Source organism: Arachis duranensis, chromosome 3 (assembly GCF_000817695.3).
Source record: "Arachis duranensis cultivar V14167 chromosome 3, aradu.V14167.gnm2.J7QH, whole genome shotgun sequence".
Classification (NCBI taxonomy): domain Eukaryota; kingdom Viridiplantae; phylum Streptophyta; class Magnoliopsida; order Fabales; family Fabaceae; genus Arachis; species Arachis duranensis.
The window spans coordinates 127,004,429-127,029,906 of NC_029774.3; the positions used below are offsets into that span (position 1 = coordinate 127,004,429).

Here is a 25,478-nt window from a genome sequence, read left to right on the forward strand (position 1 = left end):
TCACTATAAGCCAATGCTGAATGCTCCCAACACCAAAGCTATCCTTAGCATTCAACTCGGTAATTACATGCCAGGAACAAAAAATTTGGAAACTATGCTGCAATTTGTTATGGTGCAAGCTGCCAGCTTACCAATCATAAGTTAACACAAAAAAAAAAAAAGATTTCATCTTCAACATGTGTAGGAAGGCCAAAATGAAAAACCTGCATTACAGAAATGGCATTCAACACAACTGACTAGAGAAATGCATTTACAAGAAACAGCATACAAAAGTAAAGCTATTTCATCTAAACAAATTGTCATTTTAAGCCAACAACTTAATAGTTAAATAACATTAAAATTACAAACAATGAAATATACAAATAAACAATAAATCATACAGACACTGAAATCATGGAAAACAACCCTATGTAGGAACTGATAAAGAAATTATCAGTAACAAAAAAAAAAAACCGCGTGTAAAAGAGTAAATTCAAATAAAATCAACTACCAACAGAGCAAAGAAAAACAAAAGCAGGAAGCTTTTTTCCTTAAGAAAAAATCTTTCGAAAAGAGGAAGAAAAGAAAGTAGCTGAAATGTTAGCAAGAGAAGCATATGACATGGTATGGTACCTTGTGGCAGCGATTGTGTGCGGAACAGATTGGTAAGGTGAAAGAGCGAAGAAAAGACGAAACCCTAATTAAGTGGTGGAAGGGAGAAAGGGGTTCGACGGAGAAAGGAGACGGCGGTGGCGGAAGTACCAACTACTACTCCCTAAGTCTCACAGCTGGAACCCACCCACCTCTCTCTCCTACTTCTTCATCAACTTTAAAACGCACCGTTTCCACCACCAGAACCCCACTTAAACTTTATCTGACTTTGAAGCTTAAACTTTAAACCTTGATTTTAGGTGACAATGGCATTTCCCAATCTAATAATTATTCTTCGTCGCCTAGATTTCTTCCTCACACAAGTTTGTCACTTTTCAAATTTCTTGTAATAATTTTTATTTTATACGTATTAGTATGAGTTTTGCTTTCTTTAAGCTTACTAAAAGGATTTAGCTCACAAATTTAAGAGTATTTTTGTTTAAGGAAAAAAACTTTTAAGGATTTAGCTAAACATATATTAAAGTTATTATTAGTGGAAATTTTATTATTTTAATAATTCATATAAATATATTAAGAATAAAATTTTATATTTTTATAAAAAAAATTAATTGACAAACTTAACATGTAATTTAACTAAATTTTTAATGTAATTTAAGTTCTTTAGCTTTAAATATGTCAATGGAAACTACAACATTAAATTCTATTTGTAAATTTCGTATTTGTAATATAATAGGTTTGACACATTTAGAATCATGGATATCTTATCCAATTATATTTGGTAACCAGTTAGGGTATGATTCAATTACAACTAATTATTGAAATGAATGTTTTTGGTATATATATAGACAGGTGGACGTTGCAGAGGTGCAGGTCCAACACGCAGGTAACGTGCTGACTCAGCACGCAGCCCACATGCTGAACACCTGTCCAAAATTTGAAGCAACATGCAAGCTCCGTGTTGACACGTGGCGGTCATCCATCAACACGCATGATGCGTGATTGATACATGGCAGGCAACTCGCAAGTTGCGTATTGCACACGTGGCGGACGTTTGTTGGATGATTTAGTAACATGTAGCTTGCAAGGTGAGTCTTCTGCCTATAAAAAGCAATGTTCGTAACCATTTTGTTTCATTTGGAAAGAAGTGTTTTCCTCCAGGGTCGGTACGATGGAAGGCACAGTAAATATAGTGGTTTACCACAACGGTGAAGTCGTACGAAATACGTATGAGAGTGTGAGCTTTGTGTGTGAGAATATGTTTTCGTTTGTCGTTCCATGCACTATAACGTTCACGGAACTACAGTACATGTTTTGTCAAAGCATAGAGGTTGATATTATAAAGAGGGTGACCAACATTCTCTACAGGAGTCCGGTTGTCATTTTTGGCGGCCTGATACAGTTTGAGGTTATGCCAATAGTCGACGAAACAAGTATTCAACAGATGTTTCATATTCACCAGCAAACTTAGGTGCAACACCCGAGGATTGAGTTGTATGTTGAGTTTGAGCATATTATTGCAGATGAGGTTCAACATGATCCAGATGTGCAAGATGACAGACTTGAGGCGTACTTGGGAATGAACGATGATAGCGATGAAGAGTTCAAAACTACGTACGAAGCTGGTGATGAGGACAAGGATGACGATGGGGGAGGTGAGGCTGTGGCGAAAACTTTAGTGGTTCCATCCGCAATTAGTCAACTGATTGACGTTCCACCCTTTATGCGTAGCTTGGATCTTGACGCCATGCATGCACCGGAGTTTCCCGAATATGAAAACACAGGTACGTGAGTAGTGGGTAGTATGTTTACTTGATTTTGTTTTAGTGGATCAATGAACGACAAATTTGTTTTCTTATAGGTGTTGCTGATCCTGAGGATGGGGAGTTTAGGATCGGAATGGAATACAGTTCAAGAAAATCAGTTATTGCGGCAATTCAGAGTTACACTATCTCCAGAGGAGTCGATTACGTTGTTTATGAATCTGAGCCACAAACATTCTATGCAAAGTGCAAGACTTACGAACGTGGGTGTGACTGGCTTATCCGAGCCAGCTTGATACAAAAGAAAGTCTGTTGAGAGATTCAGAGATACAACAGGAGGCACACGTGTTCCATGGGAACGATCTCACATGATCACTCCAAGTTAGACTCGGACACGATTGCTGAGGCTATGAAGCCATTGGTTGAATATAACCGTCAAATCTATAATTACGGAGGTACAGGCAAGATTCAACTACACTATTAGTTACCGGAAGGCTTGGCTGGCAAAGCAGAAGTCGATAGCCAAGGTTTTTGGTGGATGGGAAGAATCTTACCAAACTTTATCGTTGTGGTTCTTGGCGATGGTTCAAAAGATGCCTGGTTCAAAAGTCCAAATAGAAACACAACCACTGTATAACGGGAGTCAAGAGGTAGACGGTGTTAGGTTACTTCATCGGGTATTCTGGAGTTTCAATCCATACATAAGAGCTTTCAAATATTGCAAGCCGCTGGTTCAGGTTGACGGGACCCACCTATACAGAAAATATAAAGGTTGCCTTTTGGTTGCAGTTGCACAAGAGGAGAATAAAAACATTATACCGATTGCTTTTGCCATTGTAGAGGGTTAGATTGCTGATGCCTGGCACTTTTTTCTCAGTAATTTACGAACACATGTTGTAAGAAAAGATGACGTGGGATAATCTCTGATCGTCATGAGTCAATCCAGGCCGCAGTAAATCATTGCGGAGGTGATTGGAAACCTCCGAGAGCATGGTGGATGTTTTGTACTCGGCACATTGGCAACAACTTCTTGAGGGAATTCAAGGTTCCGTACTTGCAAAAGCTTATGGTCAACATTGGGTATTCAAGGACAGCGGAGGAGTACAATGCGAACTACAGGAGGTTGCAAGAACGAGGCAAGATATATGTTCGTTGGTGCGACAATATCGATCGTCCCCCTTGTCAAGTTCATTAATTCGGTGTTGAAGGGTGCTTGAAATCTTCCTATATTGGCACTAGTCCGAGCACCATGTTATCGGTTGAACGAGTTGTTTACGCGGAAGGGTACCGAGGCTTATCAGTGCAAGTGTGCTGGATTTACTTTCTCTGAATTTGCCACTCAGAAAATAGAGGCAAACATGCACCGCGCAGGTAACATCATTGTGAACCGATTTGATAGTAAAATTGAGGTGTTTGAAGTGCGCGAAATGCCTAGTGAAAAAATGTTAGTTGTTGATCTTGCACGACGGAGGTGCGACTGTGGGCATTTTCAAGTAGAGTGACTTCTATGTCGCCATGTTATTGCGTGATGCACTAACATCCAACTCTCGAGAGCTGGTAAAATCCGGTGGTCCGTAAGACTTGCTCAACATTCAGATGCCACGTCTTTGGTTGGTCAAGCTTACGGGGTAAAAAATTCCTATTAGCCTGATAAAGTTCAACCAGAAAAGGAATTAATTTAATAAATAACAATACGAATAAATTGATAACTTCTTTTAACAGAAAATAAAATAAATAACAATTACAAAAATTCAAATTTCTTATTACTCACATCTATATTCTTTGTTAGTTTCACTATAACATATAATTATATATTGTTGGTTAGCAAAATATAGGTTTATAAAATATAAAATACCATATTCTATAAATAATAAAAAATATATATTAATTTTGAAAAAATTAACATTAATTTTAAGCGTTAAGTATGATTTTGGTCCTCAACGTAGAGGTCGAAAATCGATTTCGTTCCCAACTTTTTTTTACTACAAAATGGTCCCCAAAGTTTCAGTTTGTTTTAAAATCGTCATTCAGACGAAAATACTCTTCTCCCTTCACCCCAAAATCAACCACCACCACCACCACTAGAACAGAAGTCTACACCCAACCAGAACCACCACCACCACCACCACCACCACCAATATCATTATGGTCATCATCATCTTCATCAGAACTTTCTCCAAAATCAACCAGAAGTCCAAGCCGAACAAGAACCCACCACCACCACCACCATTATCATCATGATCATTATCATCATCATCATCAGAAAATTCAAGCAACATGCACTTTGAACAATAATTAACAAATTCAGCAACAACAATATTTCAAATTCAAATTTCAGCAACAACAAGTTTTCACAACAAATTTCACAAAAATTCCAATTCACAGAAGAAGAAGCTGGTGGTGGTGCGGTGCGGTGTGGCAGGACGGCAGATCGGCGAAGAAGAAGAAGGTGCGGTGGTGCGACGATATGGCAGTCCCCCTTCTCTCCTCCCTCCTCCCCTCCTCCCCCCTTTTCTCTCTAATAAAATTGGTAAAAATAATGATTTTAAAACAAACTGAAATTTTGGGGGATCATTTTGTAGCAAAAAAAAAAAGTTGGGGACAAAATCAATTTTCGACCTCTACGTTGAGGACCAAAATCATACTTAACCCTAACTATAATTTATATTAATATTTAACAATACACAAATAAATAACAATAAACTACTAAATTAATGTTAACCAAGTAAATACTAATAAATTAAACAAAAATAACAAACTTACATAATTAGGATGTCCCAAATAATTGACCACATGATTTTCAGGAGACGTATAATTACATACCATTTTGAGTATTCTAATCTGACTCTCAACCTTAAAACTAATTCAAAATCCTAAGTCTCAATGAGTGAAAATCCCACCCTTATCTCCCTCAATAATGGAAGGCAACCCTAACCCTCCAACTCCACCACCTCTCAACAATACATGAGTAATGAGCCCCACCACCCTCTTAATATAGCCGAGCGCACTACCAACCTCCCCTCCCACCATTAATGACGCTTATTTTCGGAGGGGGCCTGCCTCCTGCATGCCCACATGGGGCAACACGCAGCTTGCGTGCTACTGCATGGTGGACACACGGCGGAGCGCCACCAACACACAGCCTGCGTACTATCTAGGTGGCGTGCACGTGGCGTAGCGATGTCAACTCGCATCTTGCGTATTTTTTGGATGAAGGCACCTTTGCTTCATGAGCTGAGTATGTATGGTTGTCTCTTGCATGGAGTAAGGTTGAGCTAAGTATGTATGGTTGCCACTTGTCTCTTGCCTCTTGCATGGATGACACGTCAGCACACATGCTGCGTGGTGAACAACACGGGATCTACGTGTTGGCTAACATTTCTGACTGCTCCACAATTCTGAAAATCACTCCAAACCCCAATATTTGAGAAAACACAATTGCTTTCTCCATTTAGAAAATAATTTATGTTCCAAAGTCATTTTTACGATTAAATTTTTAAAGTGGTCTTTGAGATTGACACCGTGCACTAAAATCATCTTTAAGATTTCAATTGCATTAATTACGTTATTCAGATTGAAAAAATTACACCATATTAGTCTCTGACCCATTTTTCGTTAATGATACACTGACGTGGAGAAACCATGAGGTGATACGTGTCACTAAAGATTTATTTATAAAAATTGCACCATTAATGTATTCAAAGATATTAAAAATTTTGAATTTATAAAAAAAAGGAACAAACTGATGAAATGACTAATTTGGTACTCGACGTTCAATTTCAGGGACTAAAATAAGCCATTTGATGCAAAGTAAGAGACCAATTTGTTGTATATATAATAATGACATAGTAGATAATACGTAGACAAATAACATTGTGACACGTGGCATAATTCGACACGTGACAAAATAGCATTACAACTAATTAATTGGCTGAAAAAAATTTAAATTCATTCCAAAAGTTACTTTTACGTTAGATGTTTGCTATGATGCCTAAAAGATATTACCTAATTATTAAAATAGGTTAAATAATTAATTTTAAATTTAAAAAAATAAAAATTAAATATTTTAAAACTACTATATAAGGTAATTTAGGCAAAAGTTAAATACCAAACAAAATGCACTATAGAATTGGCCTTCATGTGTCAGAGAAGTTACAGTACTATTCACATCGCGCCAGAGAACATCGTCACTGCCACGACCTCCATTCTTCCATCGCCGTCATCGTGTTCCACCTCTAGGTTGCTTTTTATTGTTGGTCCTAGCTCTAACTATCATTGTTTTGAAACATGCAAAAAGAAACATCCATAATATAGAGAAAGAAACATCTAAAACATATAAAAATAAAATATTCAAAATATTTTTAGGTAAAAAACATCTAAAACATCACAAAAAAACCAGCTAAAACTTAATAAAAAGAAACATCTAAAATTATAAAAAAGAACCATCGAAATCTAACCTACAAAAAAAATCCAAAACATCACAAAAAATATCCTAAGATCTAACACGCAAGGCTACTATGGTTACCACCACGAGGACTACTGCAGTCAGAAGGAAAAACGACACTAAGGAGGCTTGCAATGTTGTAGAATTAACGGCTGTAAGAGAGACACACAACATTGTATACAGCAGTAAGGAGGTGCACGACGCTATAGAATTGGCAATCAATGGCACGCAATTTTACATAATTAACAGCAATAAAAAAATGCACAAAATGCTACAGAATTGACTGCAACAAGGAGTTGCATGGTGTTTTTAAGTTGATGATCAGTAAAGGAACGCAAAATGGAGCATAATCAAAGCATAATTAAATGGTAAAGCAGTGTTAAATTAGCATTTTGTTAATGTAAAATCAAGACTTTGAGAAGAATTAGTTGATTTAGAGTAAACTACCATTTCTACTCATAAAAATTGAAAACGTTGACATATTTGTCCGTAGAAAATAAAAATTACCATTTATATTTATGTAAGATTGATTTTTTACAAGTAAAATTATCCAAACCTTAAATAATTATATAAAATTCTCAAATTATCTTGATGAGTTTTATTCTTTTCAATTCATCGTTTAGAGCTCTCTCTCTGTCACAATTCCTCCTTCCCCCTTCTCTTCACTCATCATTTAACTCACTCATTCACTCACTCACTATCTACATACTGCAACACCTCTGTCAACCGTAAACTACCAATGCCGCAGCACCATCTTCTTTCCTTCTCTCGCTCTTTCTCACTCTTTCACACTCACTCACTTTTCCTCATATGCCAGAATGAAAGTACTATTCTTAACTTTAAGAAATATCATTATGACAAAGCACAAACAATGTGCTTGCCTTATGTAGTCATTTAAAATTGTTTTAACGTGCAAATTACCACACAGAATTGTGCTATTTTTCTATTATAATCCTATTCCGATGCCGACATATTTGATTCCATATAGCTTCAAGTGTGAGATCATGTTACTTGTCATGTAGCAGGGAATGCTAATCTAGTCCCGGGTTATTGTCACAATATATAATGATCATACTTTAGCCTTTACCAAAACCACTAGAGATTAATTTGCTTAAATGCTAACCTCATTCGTACTACACATATATTTATTTTTCCTTCACAAGCATGCTTTTCTTACAAAATATTTTTTTTAAATAAATTATATATAATAAAGTATTTTAAGATCATCAACTCTCTTTCATATCGCATTATTTATAGAAGTATATTCTCCAGTGCACAATAATAGAAACAAGTTGAGAAATCTATAGATAATGCAAAAATATTACCCTAATTTAAGAGGGCCAAACATATATTAAATAACACAAAATTTAAGTGTTAGTAGATAAACTAATACTCGTTAATTTAGGGTACGGATTAGTAAATTCTAAAAAAATATTATTCTAACAAAAATATATTTAACAGAGAATAAAAAAATTAATCTAAAACGGTATAAAATTATCTTATTTTATATTAAATTTTTATTTTATATTATTTAATTATCGTTAGAATAATTGAATAATTTTAGAGATAATAAATATATAATCGTAAATATTAATTACATAAAATTATAAATAGAAAATTAAATAAAATAACTTTGGCTATTGTGTCCCTAGTGCTACTATTATTCTAGTTATTAAATTCCTATTTGGCATGATAGTACGTATTTTTGTTTGGTAGAAACCCAGGTGCAATCGACTTCACTTAAAGTTGATACCTAAGCTGTTTGATAATTTGACTAATTTAACTAAATTTTTATCTAACGACTTTCAGATATCAACTTCACATAAAGTCGACTTCACATGAGTTTTCTTCATTTTGTTTTTTTTAACTCGTTTGAACTTCAGTATTTTATGACCAAGTGACTCTAAGTTCAAAGTATGAGTGCAAAACACGATTCTCACTCGTACAAACATTTCTCATGAAAACAAGCATAGAAATATTTTAATTTAGCATATCCTGTTTCTTATTCTCCAGTGGCATGTGACACAAATTAAACAGCTTAGAGCCTTAGACCATTGTTTAATCAAAGTGATGTATGGCTCTGTATTCTAGAGTTGAAAGAAAACGTCATTCTTCGCTTCAATTATATATCTCGAATACTACAGCAAATAGATAATTATTGTTTTAAGGTGAAAATGTTCCACCCCAGAAGATCATGTAAGCAGCATCATTCACTAGAATCTTCGCTAACTAATCCACTAGAGCATTTCCCTTATGATATAATTAATGTAACATTACACTAACATCATCAGTGTTCAATGTTTTGTGCTTCCTTCAAGTATATAAATGTGTGCAACTTCCTTGATACTATAACATAGTCGAATTAAGCATCACTCTCAATAAGTTGAACAACAAAAAAGAATGAAGGTGAGTTCAGTTGAGGCGGGTGAAGTACCAAAAGGTGTTGTTTCCCCAAGCAAAAGGGTGAAGAGAGTGATGTCAGTAATAGATTTCATTCTGAGAATTGTTGCAGCCATTTCCGCACTTGGAAGTGCATTGAGTATGGGAACAGCAAGGGAAACACTTCCATTTAGGACTCAGTTTGTTAAATTCAGAGCAGTATTTGAAGACCTTCCCACCTTTATGTAAGTAGTCATTTCTTTCTAAAATGCAATTCTTTTGTTTAAACAAATCAAACAACAATGAGGATTTGTGATTTCAGGTTCTTTGTGATGTCCAACTCTATTGTATGTGCCTACTTGGTTCTTTCACTTGCCCTGTCATTCTTCCACATACTGAGAAGTACTGCAGTGAAAAGTAGGATTCTCATGGTGCTTCTTGACACGGTAAAACACATTAAATTGAGTGTTCTAACTTCCTATGTTGATTTCTTGTGTGTGATTTTAGAAAATTTCACTGAATTTATCCTAAAAAGCTTATTAAGACTGAAGTAGTTTTGTTATCCAACTTGTGAAGATTATGTATGGCCTTCTCACAGCCGGAGCCGCGGCAGCGGCGGCTATAGTATTCCTAGCCCACCGTGGCAATCCAAGTGCCAACTGGTTCCCTATCTGCCAGCAATACAACTACTTCTGCAAGCGAATTTCCGGTTCAGTGATCGGCTCTTTCTTCGCGGTGGTTCTGTTCATGATTCTTATTCTCATGTCATCAATATCTATAAGCAAGCACTGATTTCTATATCTATATATTAAGAGTAGTTGTGAAATTGGTTTGTTTTAAGAGTTCTGATATGAATATCAATGTTTTTGCCTAGCTAGGCATGCATGCTCTCATGTATGAAACTTAACAAGTGTAAAATCTGTGTGTGGTTATGATTTATGAGATTTCAATAACAATGTTTTCTTTTGACATAGAATTCAGCAGTGTCATTACACAATTTCTGCATTTTATATTACTTTTACTTTAAAATGTTGCATAGATATATACTAGAAGTGATCGTGATTGCCTACAACTTCAAAATTCTTATTATGACAAAAATAAATAAATAAATAAATAATCTTAAGAAGGCGTGATCCAGGCATCTTTTAAACTATTTTCATAAGTCCGAAAATTCAATTAAGAACCAGTAATAGTCTTGTCCTTATTATGTACAGATAAGGTGAACAATGTCAACGTGAACTAGAATACTAAATTCTATTTGAAAATTTCATTTCTGTGATAGGACACATTTGACATATTTAAAATCTTCATGATTATCTTACAGAAGACTCTTATCATAATTCATCATGTCTAATCTAAACAATATAACATTTTTTCTTTTTTCTTTTGTTAATAATTACTTAGTAATATCCTCTTAAATCATTCCCTTGTTTCATCACTTGGGACTTGCCTGAATCTTGAGCATAATAGCTATCATCCATTTCAACCATTTGAGTTTTGACAAGAGGATCCACTATTCCAATGTTGTCAACACTATTGCTATGTTGAAATATTTCAAAGGTTGATGAGTTGTTGTAGGATCCATCAGACAATAGCTGTGAGATTGGACCAAAGTAATTCATGTCCAAAAGATAAGTAAGGGAACAAGTCCTTGGAAGATTCTTCATCATCATCAACTCCTTCTGATCATCATTGTTGGTTGATGCATTTAGATTAATTTGAACCGTTGTTGGGTATTCCTGTCCTTGATCCAATGCTTTAGCAGCATGTTTTTTCTTATATATCCTACACAAGACGCAGTCATCCAGCTGATGACAGAAATATCAGTTACAAATTGAACATAACAATTGAAACATATAGTTAAAAGATTGGAAGTCTTACTCTCATAGAACCAGTGGTCCTGCTGTTGTGATTAGATTGTTGAAGAAGACGATATTCGTGCATAATCCAATCAGTCTTGATCCCCTTTGGAGGTCTACCCTTGTAGAAAACCAAGGCCTTCTTGACACCAACATGCTTACACTTGCTGTAAATAGCCTTGTCTGTCCCTGTGGCCTTCCAATACCCAGAAACCGTTGCGCGGTTCGGCCGAACCCCATTGGGATACTTCCTGTCCCTTGGGCTAAAGAAGTACCATTCTTTCTCCCCAAACTCAGCCTTCCCTGGCAATTCCCATGGATCAAATTTGTAGATGTCAACTTCAGGGATGATGGAAGCAGGGCAGGGCTTTGATGTTGCTTGGTTACAAAGGTAATACACAATTAGCTCCTCATCTGTTGGGTGGAATCTAAACCCTGGTGGTAGTAGTTCACAACTTTTACTACTTCCTTCCATTGTTGTTATGTGAAATTGAACAAGCTAAGGAGTTTGAACTGTTTGCAATGAGATGTGTGTTCCTTTTATGTGAGGGTCTCTTTGTCGTTTTGTGAAGTTGCATGGATTTAATTGATTGATAGACAACACTTTGTTATTGTTATACCTAGTCATCTGGCAATGCCTTGCCGTTATCCATTTGGGGAAGGGGACCATTACAAGATATATTTAATTTGTGTTTTATTTAATAATTTTGACGTTTAATTTTAATCATAAAATTTAAGAATAATTGGAATCAACGGTTATTGGCCACGTGATTGATTATCTCTGATTCTTTGAATCTAAACAAAGCACGTCTTTATCCATATTGGGTTTCATTTCCATTCAATTCAACTAGTTCCAGTTCCACCCACTCTGGAATATTATTGTGCATGCAGCAGTCAGCGGATCATTTTCTGAATCCTTGGATCTCTGAAGTTGTTATATTGAGAATGATTTGGCCGAACCAATAACAACAAAATCATTGTAGTCCACGAAATAATCTTAAAAGAACAAAGTTTTAAATATACAATAATAAGCGGTGCTGTGTTGTGTAAATGAATGTATGAACTCAGCAATGACGAAAGTATTTCTCCCTCCTTTTTATTTCTACGTGTGGAGTGAGTGGGGACTACCGCATCAAAGCAAAGCAAAATAATAATGTACAAAATTGAGTTACCCACTAGGCACTATGCAGTAGCATTCTTTTGGATCATCATCTTCTAAAGGAGTTACAAGTTTTAAACGTGGTTCAAACATATCTTAATTAGCTATAGTTTGGTGTGAACATATATATAGTCTCCTACTATCTCGCTTTGCAGAAAACTAGGCGTGTTCGCCGTGTAATTTAAATTGAGTAAATAGTCAAAATCGTCCCTTAAAGATATTTCGATATTTATTTTAGTCTTCGGAAGATAAAGTTAATCAAAATCGTTCCCAAAAGATATACGATTGGTCACGTTAGTCTTTCCGTCAGTTGGATGATGACGTGTCACGTTAAGTGCCACGTGGGATATAATGATATAGAGGGCTGATACCACGTGTCACAAGATGATTGGTTGACGTGTCAGATCAGTGACACCTGGCATGCTACGTGTCAGATTAGTGACCCGTGGCATGCCACGTGGCACTTGACATGTAAAAAAGTTATTTATGATCAAAATAATCCTTGAAAGTTCAGACGTAAGTAATTTTCATTCCTAAAATTTTAAAAATTAATCAAATTAGTCCTTATATATATATTTTATTTTTTCTTGATAATATTAAATTAAATTTTTTTATACTACTAATTTTAATAGAAATGTAATTGACAATAAAAAAATTAGTAATTGTATCTTTTCTTTTTAAAAATTTTTTCAATAAAATTATCTCTCTCCTTTAATTCTTGTCAAAATCTCTCTTATTCTTTTCTATTCTAAAACATTTTTCTTACATTATTACATTTTTTATGGAAGATGTCAATAATTTTCAACTTGGATAAGTTTCGATGAAATTGAAGAAGAGGCGTGCGGCGCTGTAACGCAGAAGAAGAGACGTGTGGCGCGAGAAGCAGAGGAATACAAAGGAAGAGAGAGGCGCGGCGTGGGCCACAATTCTAGTCATGACGGAAAGGAGGATCAGGACTTCTGCTTTAGTTAGGGGAAGACGTAAGTGGCGTGCGATGAGGCAGAAGAGACGATACATGCGGCGCGATAATGTAAAGAAAGAAAAGGAAAAAGATGATAGTGGCAGCGGAGCTAGGGCTGCCTTCGTGAGCAGAGGAAGAAGAAAGAGAAGGAGATGTTGCGCGAGGGAGAGAAAGCAAGCAATGATCTTCAAAGAGCGTGTAGAAGAGCGTTGGGCCAGTGATTTTTGACCCATTGAATTCAAAAAGATGAAATGAAAAATATGAACTTATTATTAAAGTGAGAAAACATCAAAAACAGGTGTCAAAAGAAAAAAAAAAGAACAACAATACATAGGAAAAAGAATTTTGTGAAAGAAAACACAATGATTTTATCAAAAAAATGATATTCTATTTTCTCTAAGGAGGATACTATAACTCTGATACTATGTTAAATTTTTTGAAGAAGAGGAGAATAAAAATATAATATTATATGTGATATTATTGTGTTGAAGTTGTTGTTACATGATACAATAATCATTTTATTTATAAAAATATTACCAACTAATTTATTAATATTCTATTTACTAATTACTACTGGTCATTACTAACTTAACTCTTAATAACTACTAATAACTTTGATAATATTTTAATAATAGCAGTACAATTTGAATTGGATTAAATTAATTTTAAAAAATAAATCCAAAATTTGATCCAATATACATAATTTGTTAAAAATAAAATACAACCAAATATAAATTAATACATTTTTAATTAGTTTTTGATTTAAATTAAATTAAATGAACATATTTAAATCGATTTGAATTGAAAAAAACCGAATATGTTAGGTAACCAATAATTTTTTTGAACAATATAAATAACCACCAATTAAATCAAAATACATGACACATCTAAATTACCTATCTAAATTTTAATATTAGAATAATCATCCGCACACTTAATAAAATGAACATCCAATATATTTATTATTTATATTATTTAATACTTTTATTGTCTACCTATATTTTTTTAATATAAAATTGTGTAGTGATGAAATTATGTCAGGAGGTCTATTTTTCGTTTTGGATATTTTAGGAGCATACACAACTCAAATCAATAAGACATCGGACAAATAGCTTCATGCGTGTTAATTAATTTCTTTCTTTCTTTCTTTCTTTCTTCTTCTCTTTTTATGGCTGATGTTGATTAATTCAAAAAAAAAAATCTCATATTATATATAACTTGATCAGTGATGTTCAAAGACCAACATCTTTTTTGACTAATTGTTATAGACTTATAGTTTTATATATATAAAAATATCAATGATACATTTACTAAAAAAGGCAACGATCACGTAAATCAAAACTCTATTTGGATATCACCAATTAGTTAAACATAGTTATTGAGAGGGAATGAAGCGGAAGTAGATAGACATGAGCGACGCACTTTTGTACTAAGGATAAGCACTAAAATTATTAAATAAAGAAAAATATAACCATCACTACCAAAAATAAATGATTCCCAATATGGAGTAATGCATTATACAGGAAAAGTAATGATACTTTTATTTTTTTATAATATTATTTTACACATAATTTTTTTTATTGTATATTATTATTAAAATAGGAATATAATAATAATATATAATAAGCTAGCAGTTAAGTGCTACATTATTAGCGATGTTAAATCAGATAGGGATTTGGTTTTTTGTTTTTATTTGTCCAAACTAAAATAATGTTTTTTCTAATTAAGTGAATCATCTACATGATTATTTATCATTGAAACACTAACTATTTAAAATAAAGATAGATTAACCCCATGTTTTCAATCAAAATAATAGTAAAATTCACTCTTTTAAGTTTTGAATAAATCCAATGCATGACGTATTAATAAATGTCTATTTTTTTTGTCTTATATCAACTCTATCCCGATCAAACTCTATACATATCCATTTTACATCCATTTTCTTTTATTCTTTAGATATTTTATTTTCGGTTGATTAGTTAACTATAAAAATGTATTCTGTTCTAATCGTAATTTACACTCACTGTGACTTGTTTTTGAGAGGCATAAACAAATTAATGAATTTAATATCGATACACTATAATATCTATAAATAATTTTATAATGTAATTTAATTATGTTTGTTATTAGATGACAAATTATATATTAATTGTAAAAAATAATTATTTTTATGACATAACAATATATAATTAAATATATATAATTATTTTATATTACTAATATATTAAATATATATATATTACGTTGAGTGTGTTATAAATGAGCATCGAATAAAAGTTTTTGATTTGAGATGGGCGCTTCATTGTGGTAACGCTCAGTTTTTTTCATGAATCAAATATTCACGCTTCTATTTAGAATAACGTCTCTCATTTTGGGCGTTAACAAAGTCCATTTTAAAAAGAAGGTAGATGGAATCCTTTGAGTTGGGCTTTCTTTGCATGCTTTATTAAGTGGCATATAAACTTCATGAATTAAGGTTAGTGCATACATGCTTAATGCCTTATGCATGCATTATTAGTGAATTAATGATTAAAATATGTATCTCATGTCATAAAATTATTCATCCCAAAAGTTTAAGCTAATTTTGGGGTTTACCAAGGATCAAACTCTTGACCTTTCGGATCTAGAACTCTAATACTATGTCATGAATCCACTCATCTCAAAAACGTAACTTTATAAGACAATGTAACACTAATTATCATATCTCTAATACTTCCTAAACCTCCATTGTACACATTGTATGCTTAGGCTATTGGCTCCCTATACTTTCTCAATAATGAAATGCAAGAAGCATGCATGACCTAACGTTAATTCATGAAACTTATATGCATGTTAATAGCGTGAATAAAAGAAAGAATGAAGCATGCACGTTGAAGGAGTTGTTAACGCCACTTAATGAAGCATGTAAGTAATATATATTATTCGAGAGAAACAAGCAAAGCATGCAAAGAAAGTTTGGTATTGGTAACGCCCAACTCAAAGGGTGTCAGCCAAGAGTAACAAATGCGAGTCTATCTTCTTTTTAAAATGGACGTTGTTAACGCCCTGAAATGAGGGGCATTATTCCAAATATATAAAAGCGTGAACATTTAATTCATGAAAGAAACTTGAGCGTTACTACAATGAAGTCTCCATTTTAAATTAGAAGCTCTTGACATACTAAACACTCTTAAAATTAGACACTTGGACATTAGTAATATATTTAACTTAAATCGATACTGCCTTCTATAATTTCCGTTCAACAACCAAATACACATAAATTACTGTTATTTGTAGCAGTTTTTGTTATTTGTAGCAGTTTCTGTTAAATTCCCATTATACGTAAACGGCAGCTACTAACAACGAACGTTCTAACCTAATCTGCTATTACTAGTAGCAGTTTTTATAAAATTATAAAAAAATACATTTATATCTTATTTAAAAAATGTGTAATTAAATAAAATTGATCTCCACTTTATTTATTTAAATAAATTATCCTTATTATTTGATATTTATTTATGCAAAATATTGTATCATATTAATATATCATATTAAAAAAATAACTTATCAATTAACAATAAATATTTAAATAAAATTTAAATTTATCAGATTAATTTTTAATTTGTCTAATTATAAAATATCGTACAAACAATTACATATAAAAAATAAAATATTCTTCGCACTTCATTTCAATCCCCAAAAACGCATTAAATAAAGCGTATCCCACAATAACTTTGAAAGTCAATGATCCAAACTAGTAGCATTGCTCGAAAAACATATTCTTTATCTCGTGTCTGAATTTGCTTTGAAAATTTGGATGGAGTATTCTTTCCAGTTTTGGATTGACATGAACACCAACAAACCAGGTAGCGATACATAAGTCATTAATTTGCCCCACAGCGCATGTTTAAATTAAAGACCGTGCGTCAAACCCCTTGACCTCATCATCACATGATTGGGATTTAGACCCAGCTAGGATTAGATTATTATCATCCTCTAATGATCAAGGATTGGATTACCTTTCTGTTATGTGTCATCTATCTTGTTCTTCTCGTAGTAGATAAGATGTACATATAATGAACGTTCAACAATCATGCATTAAGATTTGTCTTCTAATTGTAACGGGTATGGATAACAAGGAATGGAAAAATCCAGTTGAACTTGAATTTTGTAAAATAAGCTTAGATGTATCCAATAAAGCACATGATTTCTTAACTGACTAATCATATATATATCTCAGTCATATCATCTATTATATAGGTTTTGAATTCCTTCTGTCTTCTCTCTTCGATTTCTTTCGTGTGTTTCTCTCTCCCTTCTTTTTTGTCGTTTACGTAAGTTTCTCTCTATGTTCTCTTTTTTCGTTTTTTTCGTTTTCCATTGTTTCTGAAATAAACTCTGAAATCGTTTTGAAAATAATGGATGATTCAACTTCAGATTATCAGCTGAACCAGAACGAAGTGAATTTTGAATTTGAATATAATAAAGTTCCTGAGGTGTGGTTTAATTCCAGTTAATAATTGAATTTGAATTTGAATCCATTTAGTAGTTTATAATTATGTAGTTGAATAATGCGTGAACTTTGTCTGTGAAATTTACTGTTCATTATTTCTTGTTTAAATTGAATCTAATGTACTAGTTCTGATAAATTTTCTGCATTTTATATCAGAAGTTCGGATGTAAATCAGGAATATTTGGGTGTATTTTAAGAAAGTTTTGGTGTATTTACAGTTTATGACTTTTCATCTTATTGAGGGTGAATTGTCTTATTCTTTTAGTTGAATTGTTTTAGTTTCTGTTTAATGATGATTCATTAATCTAATTTTTGTTATTTTTTATGATGGTTTTATAGTTTTATTTGCATTCTATAATTTATGCTTGTTTTAATATGGTGTATTTTGGGTGTATTTTGCAGCCCTTCTATGGTATTGATGAGCAGTTTGTTCTCTATATACAAGCATTTTTCTCATACAAGTCTTTACAAGTCTTCTCCTCCTTTTATTTTTTTGAATCCAATCAAGTGACTGAGGTGTGGTTCAATTCAGAAGAAAAAATGTAGCATTAGAGGAAATATTTTTCTATACAAAAATGCTATTTGTACACTAAAATTAACTATTGAAATCAGCCACCAATGTATTTGTGTATAAATACATAGGTGGTTTAATTTATTTTCAATGTATATTTGTATTCTAGAATGTATTTTATACTGGTGGCTGACTTTGGTGGCTAATTTTAGTGTACACGTAGCATAACTCATTTCTGTATTTGCAGCAAATTTGAGTGTAACACGAAGATATTTGGGTATATTTTAAAGAATTTTGGGTGTAGTTTTATTCTGATAAGTTCTGCATAATTTAGAACTTTTTCTCTTCCTCCCCCTTATCTTCTGCTGCTTCTTTTTTTTTTCATCATCATCACCATTTCTTTTTTTCTTATTAATCTTTCCCTTTTTATTTTACCTTCTCAAGTTTCTTCTTATTTTACTTTCTTAACAAAAATAAAAACAAAAAATCAAATAAAGAAGAAGAAGAAACACATAATGCTCCAAAATTATTTGAAAAATGATGAACTTAGATTCATTTAACTAAAAGAAAAAAAGAAATAAGAAAAAGAAGAAGAAAAAATACAGCATTAGAGAAAATATTTTTCTGTACAAAAATGCTATTTGTACACTAAAATCAACCACTAAAATTAGCCACCAATGTATTTGTGTATAAATATATGTGTGGTTTAATTTATTTTCAATGTATATTTGTATTCCACTATGTATTTTATACTGATGGCTGACTTTGGTGGCTGATTTTAGTGTACATGTAGCATAACCTATTTCTGTATTTGCAACAAATTTGGGTGTAAAACGAAGATATTTGGGTGTAACACAAAGATATTTGGGTGTATTTTTATTCTGATAAGTTTTGCATAATTCAGAACTCTTCTTCTTCCTCCTCCTCATCTTCTGCTGGTTCTTTTTTTTCATCATTATCACCATCTTCTTTTTTTTTTCTTATTCATCTTTTTTCTTTTTATTTTACCTTCTCAAGTTTCTTCTTGTTTTATTCTTTTAACAAGAATAAAAACAAAAAATCAAACAAAGAAGAAGAAGAAACACATAATACTGCAAAATTACTTGAAGAGGATGAACTTACATTCTTTTAACTAAAAGAAAGAAAAAAATAAGAAAAAGAAGAAGAAGAAAAAAATGCAGCATTAGGAAAAATATTTTTCTGTACAAAAATACTATTTGTACACTAAAATCAGCCACTAAAATCAACCACCAATGTATTTATGTATAAATATGTGTGCTTTGATTTATTTTCAATGTATTATTTGTATTCTAGTATGTATTTTATACTGGTAGCTGACTTTGATGGTGGATTTTAGTGTACATGTAACATAATTCATTTCTGTATTCGCATCAAATTTGGGTGTAAAACGAAGATATTTGGGTGTAACACGAATATATTTGGGTATAAAATGAAGATATTTGGGTGTATTTTTGTTCTGATAAGTTCTGCATAATTCAGAACTCTTCGTCTTTCTCCTCCTTATCTTCTTATTTCATATTCTTATAATTCTTTTTGGGAGAAATAAATCAAACATAGAAAAAAAATACATAATGTTGCAAAATCAAAAGAAGAAGGAGGAAAAACACGATAATGAAGATGAAACACGCGAAGAAAAAGGAAGAAAAACACAAAAAAAAGGAGAAGAAGAAGGAAGAAGAGGAGGAGGAGGAGAAACGCCAAAAAAAAAATGACAGTTATAATTTTCATCGAGAAAGAAGAAGAAGAGTCGTTCTTAATGGTGAGGGAGCGCTTTGGAAACGTGATGCGCGTGTTAACACGCTTTTGTGGGTGAGTGTAGCTTCTGTTGGATTTGGCTCAACTTGTAAGACTTGTAAATAAAAAAAGACTTGTATGTGTAGTATAGAATTTACGTAAACGGCGAAGGAGAAGGGAGAGAGAAACACACGAAAGAGATCGAAGAGAGAAGACAAGAAAACGCAGAAGGAATTTAAAAAAGGAAACGAAATCCTTTCGAAAAAGGAAGTTATATATTTGTACATTGATTAATTGAAAAATCTGTTAAAGAGGCGTGTGAAACATACATGCCATAAGAAGCATGTTTTAGAGATTAGGAATTTTTAAGACTTGTATGATTTGTATAGTGAAAAAGCTTGTATGCAGAGATTAATCCTATTAATTTTTGTAAATTAAGTTTTACATTTATCTGAAGAAAGATATTTCTTAACTAACTAATAATATCTCTCTGTCATATCATCCATTATATATTGGATTGATAAAAACAATTTCTAAAAAATTACGTATAATTTAATTTGGTCCCCATAAAAATATCAATGTAAATAATTAATTTATTAATTTTGATAAAATTTTATTTTTTAATTTTAAACTTTATGTAAAGATAAATTATATATATATTTGATAGATGAAATAAAATCTACTATTCTATATATCATATTCTTAACGTACTACGTAACACTTTAACCATAATATGAGGAAAAATTAATAAAAAAAATTTTTGACTTACATTATTATCTTTTAAAAATTAAATTGAAATGCATAATTTTTTAAAGACAAAGTTTAAACATTAATCCATTATATATTATATTTAAAACATGTGAATGGAAAACAAATATGCACCCTACCAATACATATGCACCACAACACACAATCTCTGACCACTTCTCTTTCTTCAGATCACTAATATAGGTGTGAGGGGAAAGAAAGGTTAACATTGTATCAAAAACAGAACTTCAATCTACATTGATAAGCAAGTTACAAATAAACCAATGGCAACAACTGATAAAACATAACTTTTATATGACAGGCCACACCTTGAAAATATAAGTTTTAGTAAACACGAATTTTTCATCAAGTAAACATATCATCCCTCTGTGTATAGTGTATACTATATAGAACCAGTGAGCAAAATGAAGAAGAACATACAATGCTATTATGCTAATCAAATGACAAATCTCATAGTAATGAGAATACAAAACCTATTACACGCTCTGATAAAATGATTTTAGCAGAAGCAAGATCAAGAGTTTTGAATAAAATTGAAATTCGTAGTTTCATAACATTGGTATTAGCCATGACAACTTAAGTTGCTCATGATTATAAACAAGGCACCAAAACCATGAGAAGGAAAACAAATAGAGAAAATCTATAGGCTACAGCAACTAGTAGCTGACATAGAAAATGTATTCATCCAAGTTCAATCACCAACGCAAAACTCAACAAGTGTCTTCATTGCTTGCTTTTTCACTACCTTCCCATACACATCTCTTGCTAGCTTTAAAGCTTTTTCCATCCCCACAAGGCCGCTGCCACCGCCACCATTTTTCTTCAACTCCTCCACCATGATCTTAAGCAGCCTATGATCACCTCCCACCACATCAACCACGCTATCCACCACGGCATCCATCGCCGGAATGCGCCTTCCCCACCTCTTCATAGACCTATCAGACCTATAAGCCTCACAATAAGCAGACCAAAATGAAGCTCTCAAATAGGCCTTCTCTTTTCCCCTAACCTTCAATCTCTTCATGTGTTCCTCCAATTTATAAACCACACCACCAACATCCATCCCTCTTTCAAGTCCAATCTCAATCTCCTTAATCTCTTGTTTGGTGAAAACCTCATTTTCAAATCTACACCTCTTACACTTGCATTGAATCCCCCAAGTCATCGACATCTCCCTTCGCTTGCTCAGAGGACTAAGCGGATCTAAATAGGCAAAAGTGATCTCTTCTCCGGCCTTGAGATCCTTGGAAGCATGAACTATTAAGTAGTCCCCAACATGCAGTCGCCGCGAATTTGGACAGCATGAATGGTTGATGAAGGAAGGTAATAGCCACAATCCAACACCATAGGAATCATTGTTCTTCCTCAACACATTGGCCGAAACAGCATCCTCTGTGAGTGAATTCACATCCAAAATGGCCAGCAACTTCTCCATATCAATCATTTCACATGAATCCACGTTCCCAACATTCTCAGGCCTAAACAAATCTATATCAGGAATCTCAAGTTCTTCCTCATCTTCCCCAATTGACAACATACCAATCAAATCCCGGGTTTTGTAACATTTCCTTGCAAATTCAGAAACTTTCTGAATGAAATTCTTCCACATTGCTAACTGCGCATCCTCGCTTAAATCCTTACCTGCCAATATACTCCTCTCCATTACAATTGCCCTGGTGATCAAGATCAACGACCCTGCATCAATGTTCTTGGTTGCGAAAAGGCCGCGGCCACTGATATCTGATTTCCTGATCTCCACCGCACCAATGTACTCTGCAAGCTCCGGAGGCTTCCCGTGAAACCCATTCGAAACCCAATCGGAGAGGTCCAAGGACCCTGTCCTGGCTAAAAACTCAAACTTTTTGCACTTGTCAACATACCCAATTAGGGTTTCGGAGTTCCCAGCAGCTTGGGAGTCAAGCAAAGCTGCTTTAAAGCATTCAAGCGCCATCGAGTACCTATTGAGGCAGAGCAGGATCTTACCTTTGCATAGCAGGGTCTTGAAATGCGATGCATCGATCTGCAATGCGCGATCGCAGTCTTGCAAGGCGCAATGGAAGTCGCGAAGGCGAGACCTGGCTTCGGCGCGGTTGCAGAGGGCAATGCAGAGTGATTTGTGAAGCTTTTGGAGGTGATCTGGGTGATGAAGAGAGAGTTGTTGTTGGTGGTGGGTGCAGTGAGAGATGAGGTTGGAGTAGGCGTCAATGGAGTCCTTCCATTCTTCTCTGAGGAAAAGCTCTGTTGCTTTGGACCTCAGTTGCTGAATGTACTCCTCTTCCGCCATTTCTTGCTCTGCCTTTGTGTTGTTGTCTTTGACCTCTCCTCAAATGGAGCTTCTTTTTTCCAATTTCAAAAGTTTAAGTGTGTAACGGTCGCATTTATTTATTTTAAATTAATATCTTGTTGCCTTCTTTTTTGCCTCCTCGTCAATATTTTTTGTTTATTTAAATAAAATATAGGTGAAGACTCACCTATAATCTTTATGAAAATTAATAGTCAAGAACAATTAGATAATAATTAAATAAATTTGTTAAATTATGTTATAATTTTTTATTATTAACTTCACATAAAAATAATTATTGGTGAGTTTTAATTTATATATTGCTTAATTTCCAATTTGCATAATGTGTAGAAGAATTATGTTTATAGCCATTATTTGACAATGTTGTAACATGCTGAGAGGAAGCAAAATAATTATTACAACTATATTTTCCTTTATTAATAATTCATTTATTATAGTTAGTAAAACTGGATATTTTCGTTAACTTTTGTCAACTTTAGGAAGGTTCAGCAATTTGCTTCCCAATTGATCAGCACCAAAATTTGCATCCCCCAACCTTTTTACAATCGTTGGTACCTCTGTTCTTAAATCGTTTTTTATTCCTAACCTGAGACCTCAATTACTTTGTTGATGTTTTTAATATTACTTAATTAATTAGTTTACTATAAATTATATTTTTTAAATGAGGTTAAAACATCAATTAAAATTTAAATCTTAAGGTTATTATGAAAAAATTAAAATTTTGTCTTAATTTTTTTTACTTAAGTTTATCGAGTATATTATCATTTTTATCCACAAAAATTAAAAATGCTGATATATTTACACATAAAAAAAAAATTTTGTACCCATAAAACATGGGTTTTATATAACAAAATTATCCTAACACTAAAAAATCACATAAAAATTTCAAATTACCCTTATTATCATCCGCATCATCTTTTCCCTCCCCACTAACCATTTCATCATCCTCATTTGTTCATCACCTTACCACCACCACCACAAACCCCATTCGCTGTTGTCCTCCTACCGTCGTGGCCACCCCTCCTTCTCTCATTTCCTGTCTCGCCCTCGCCGACAAGGGGACCTTTGCACCAGCCCTTGCTTCACCGCCACCAGCAACTCTAGAGACGCAGTGCCCTCCCTCTCCTCTCTTCACCTAACATGGCTACCTTCTCCTCATCACTAAACCAGTATCGCCGACGGGCTACCGCGCCAGCCGCCACCACCGCGGTCCCTTTTGCGAACCAAAATCGCGACGAGCTCTCTCTCTTTCGCCATCTGTTTTAAACCACTGAACCCTAATTCACTTCTCCTTCTCCTCTTCTTTCCTTTCTTCTTTCCTCTTCAAGAACCAGAGACTTCCGGACCACCATTACAGCCTTGCCATCATCGCCGTCTGCACTTCCAGCCGCCAGAACTGTCGCAAACCACCGTCGTTTCTACTATCTGCGACGAACCCAAGCCACTCTCACCATTCCAGTCATTCTTTCTTTCGGTCCAGACCACTACCAGCGAGCCACTCACCAGTCTCGCACCTCCTCCACCGAACCCTGACTTAGCCTCTGTTCTCACTCTCTCTTCTACCCCCAACGAGCTGCCGACGACGTCACCATCATCATCAGCTTCTCAATCGCCGAACCTTCAGAGCAACTACTATAGCTAACGTCTCTTTCGTCGAAACAGAGCTGAAAGAGTTTGGCTCAGGTGAGGATTGTTCAATTCGTTCAATTTCCCACATAGCCTGTTTGAGTTTGGCAATTGATTTGTTGCAGGAGCACTAGGTGGTAGCACTCTATTCTGAGTTCAATGAAAAATTGAAAACGATGATGTAAGCGTAATTTGGAGTTTTTATGTAATTTTTTAGTGTTTAGATAATTTTATTGTATGGAACCCATGTTTTATGGATACAAATGGTAATTTTCTTTTTCTATGGGTAAATATATCAGCGTTTTCAACTTTCGTGGATAGAAATGGTAGTTTACTTTAAGTTTATCTATGTAAAAATGGGTTAAATTTCAAATTTAATGGTTTGAACTCGATCCATTTATTTATTTATTTTAAAAAAAAAAGAGTATTAAAACAATCAAAAGAAAAAAGCACGTTTTTCATCCAAAACAGAATTGAAGGAAATTTAAAACCAATAAAACATTTCTTACGTTTTTAGGTAACGTTTGGAAGCGAAATTGATATTGGAAGATAGAGACTGAAATAAGTTTTAGTACTATGTTTGGTATAAAATGTACAAGATTAAATTATATCTAAATTTAAAATAAAAATAGAGACTTAAATTTGATAAATTACTTAAATACCCCTAACAACCGCACTAGAATAGGTTTGAGGGCGGCAGCACAGCAACACTGACAAAGGTTCTAGCATGCTGAGGTGTGGCAAAGGAAGGGACAACCAAATAGAACACAGACAAAGTAGGTTTAGGGACAAGAACGAGAAGATGGTGGCTAAACAATGGGACACAAAACATTGTAACGTTTTTCGGCAACAACAGCAGCTTCTCCCTCCA

The 25,478-nt window shown here is 33.7% G+C and overlaps 3 protein-coding genes across 3 annotated transcripts; 1 reads left to right on the plus strand and 2 right to left on the minus strand.

The window, feature by feature from the left end:
* Positions 1-9,020: 9,020 nt before the first annotated feature.
* LOC107481156 (casparian strip membrane protein 2) lies at positions 9,021-10,212 on the plus strand. The gene is made up of 3 exons (XM_016101373.3): positions 9,021-9,419; positions 9,497-9,620; positions 9,751-10,212. Exons 1-3 carry the CDS (start codon positions 9,196-9,198, stop codon positions 9,964-9,966), a joined length of 564 nt encoding a protein of 187 aa, XP_015956859.1. The 5' UTR covers positions 9,021-9,195; the 3' UTR covers positions 9,967-10,212.
* A 139-nt stretch (positions 10,213-10,351) lies between these two features.
* On the minus strand, positions 10,352-11,590 carry LOC107481204 (NAC domain-containing protein 2). The gene is made up of 2 exons (XM_016101424.3): positions 11,056-11,590; positions 10,352-10,982 (listed from the first exon to the last, which is right to left on the minus strand). The coding sequence occupies exons 1-2, from the start codon at positions 11,506-11,508 to the stop codon at positions 10,575-10,577; spliced, it is 861 nt and encodes a 286-aa protein (XP_015956910.1). The 5' UTR covers positions 11,509-11,590; the 3' UTR covers positions 10,352-10,574.
* A 9,480-nt stretch (positions 11,591-21,070) lies between these two features.
* Positions 21,071-23,013, minus strand: LOC107481203 (methyltransferase FGSG_00040). The gene has a single exon (XM_016101423.3). The coding sequence runs from the start codon at positions 22,961-22,963 to the stop codon at positions 21,371-21,373; it is 1,593 nt and encodes a 530-aa protein (XP_015956909.1). The 5' UTR covers positions 22,964-23,013; the 3' UTR covers positions 21,071-21,370.
* Positions 23,014-25,478: the final 2,465 nt, after the last annotated feature.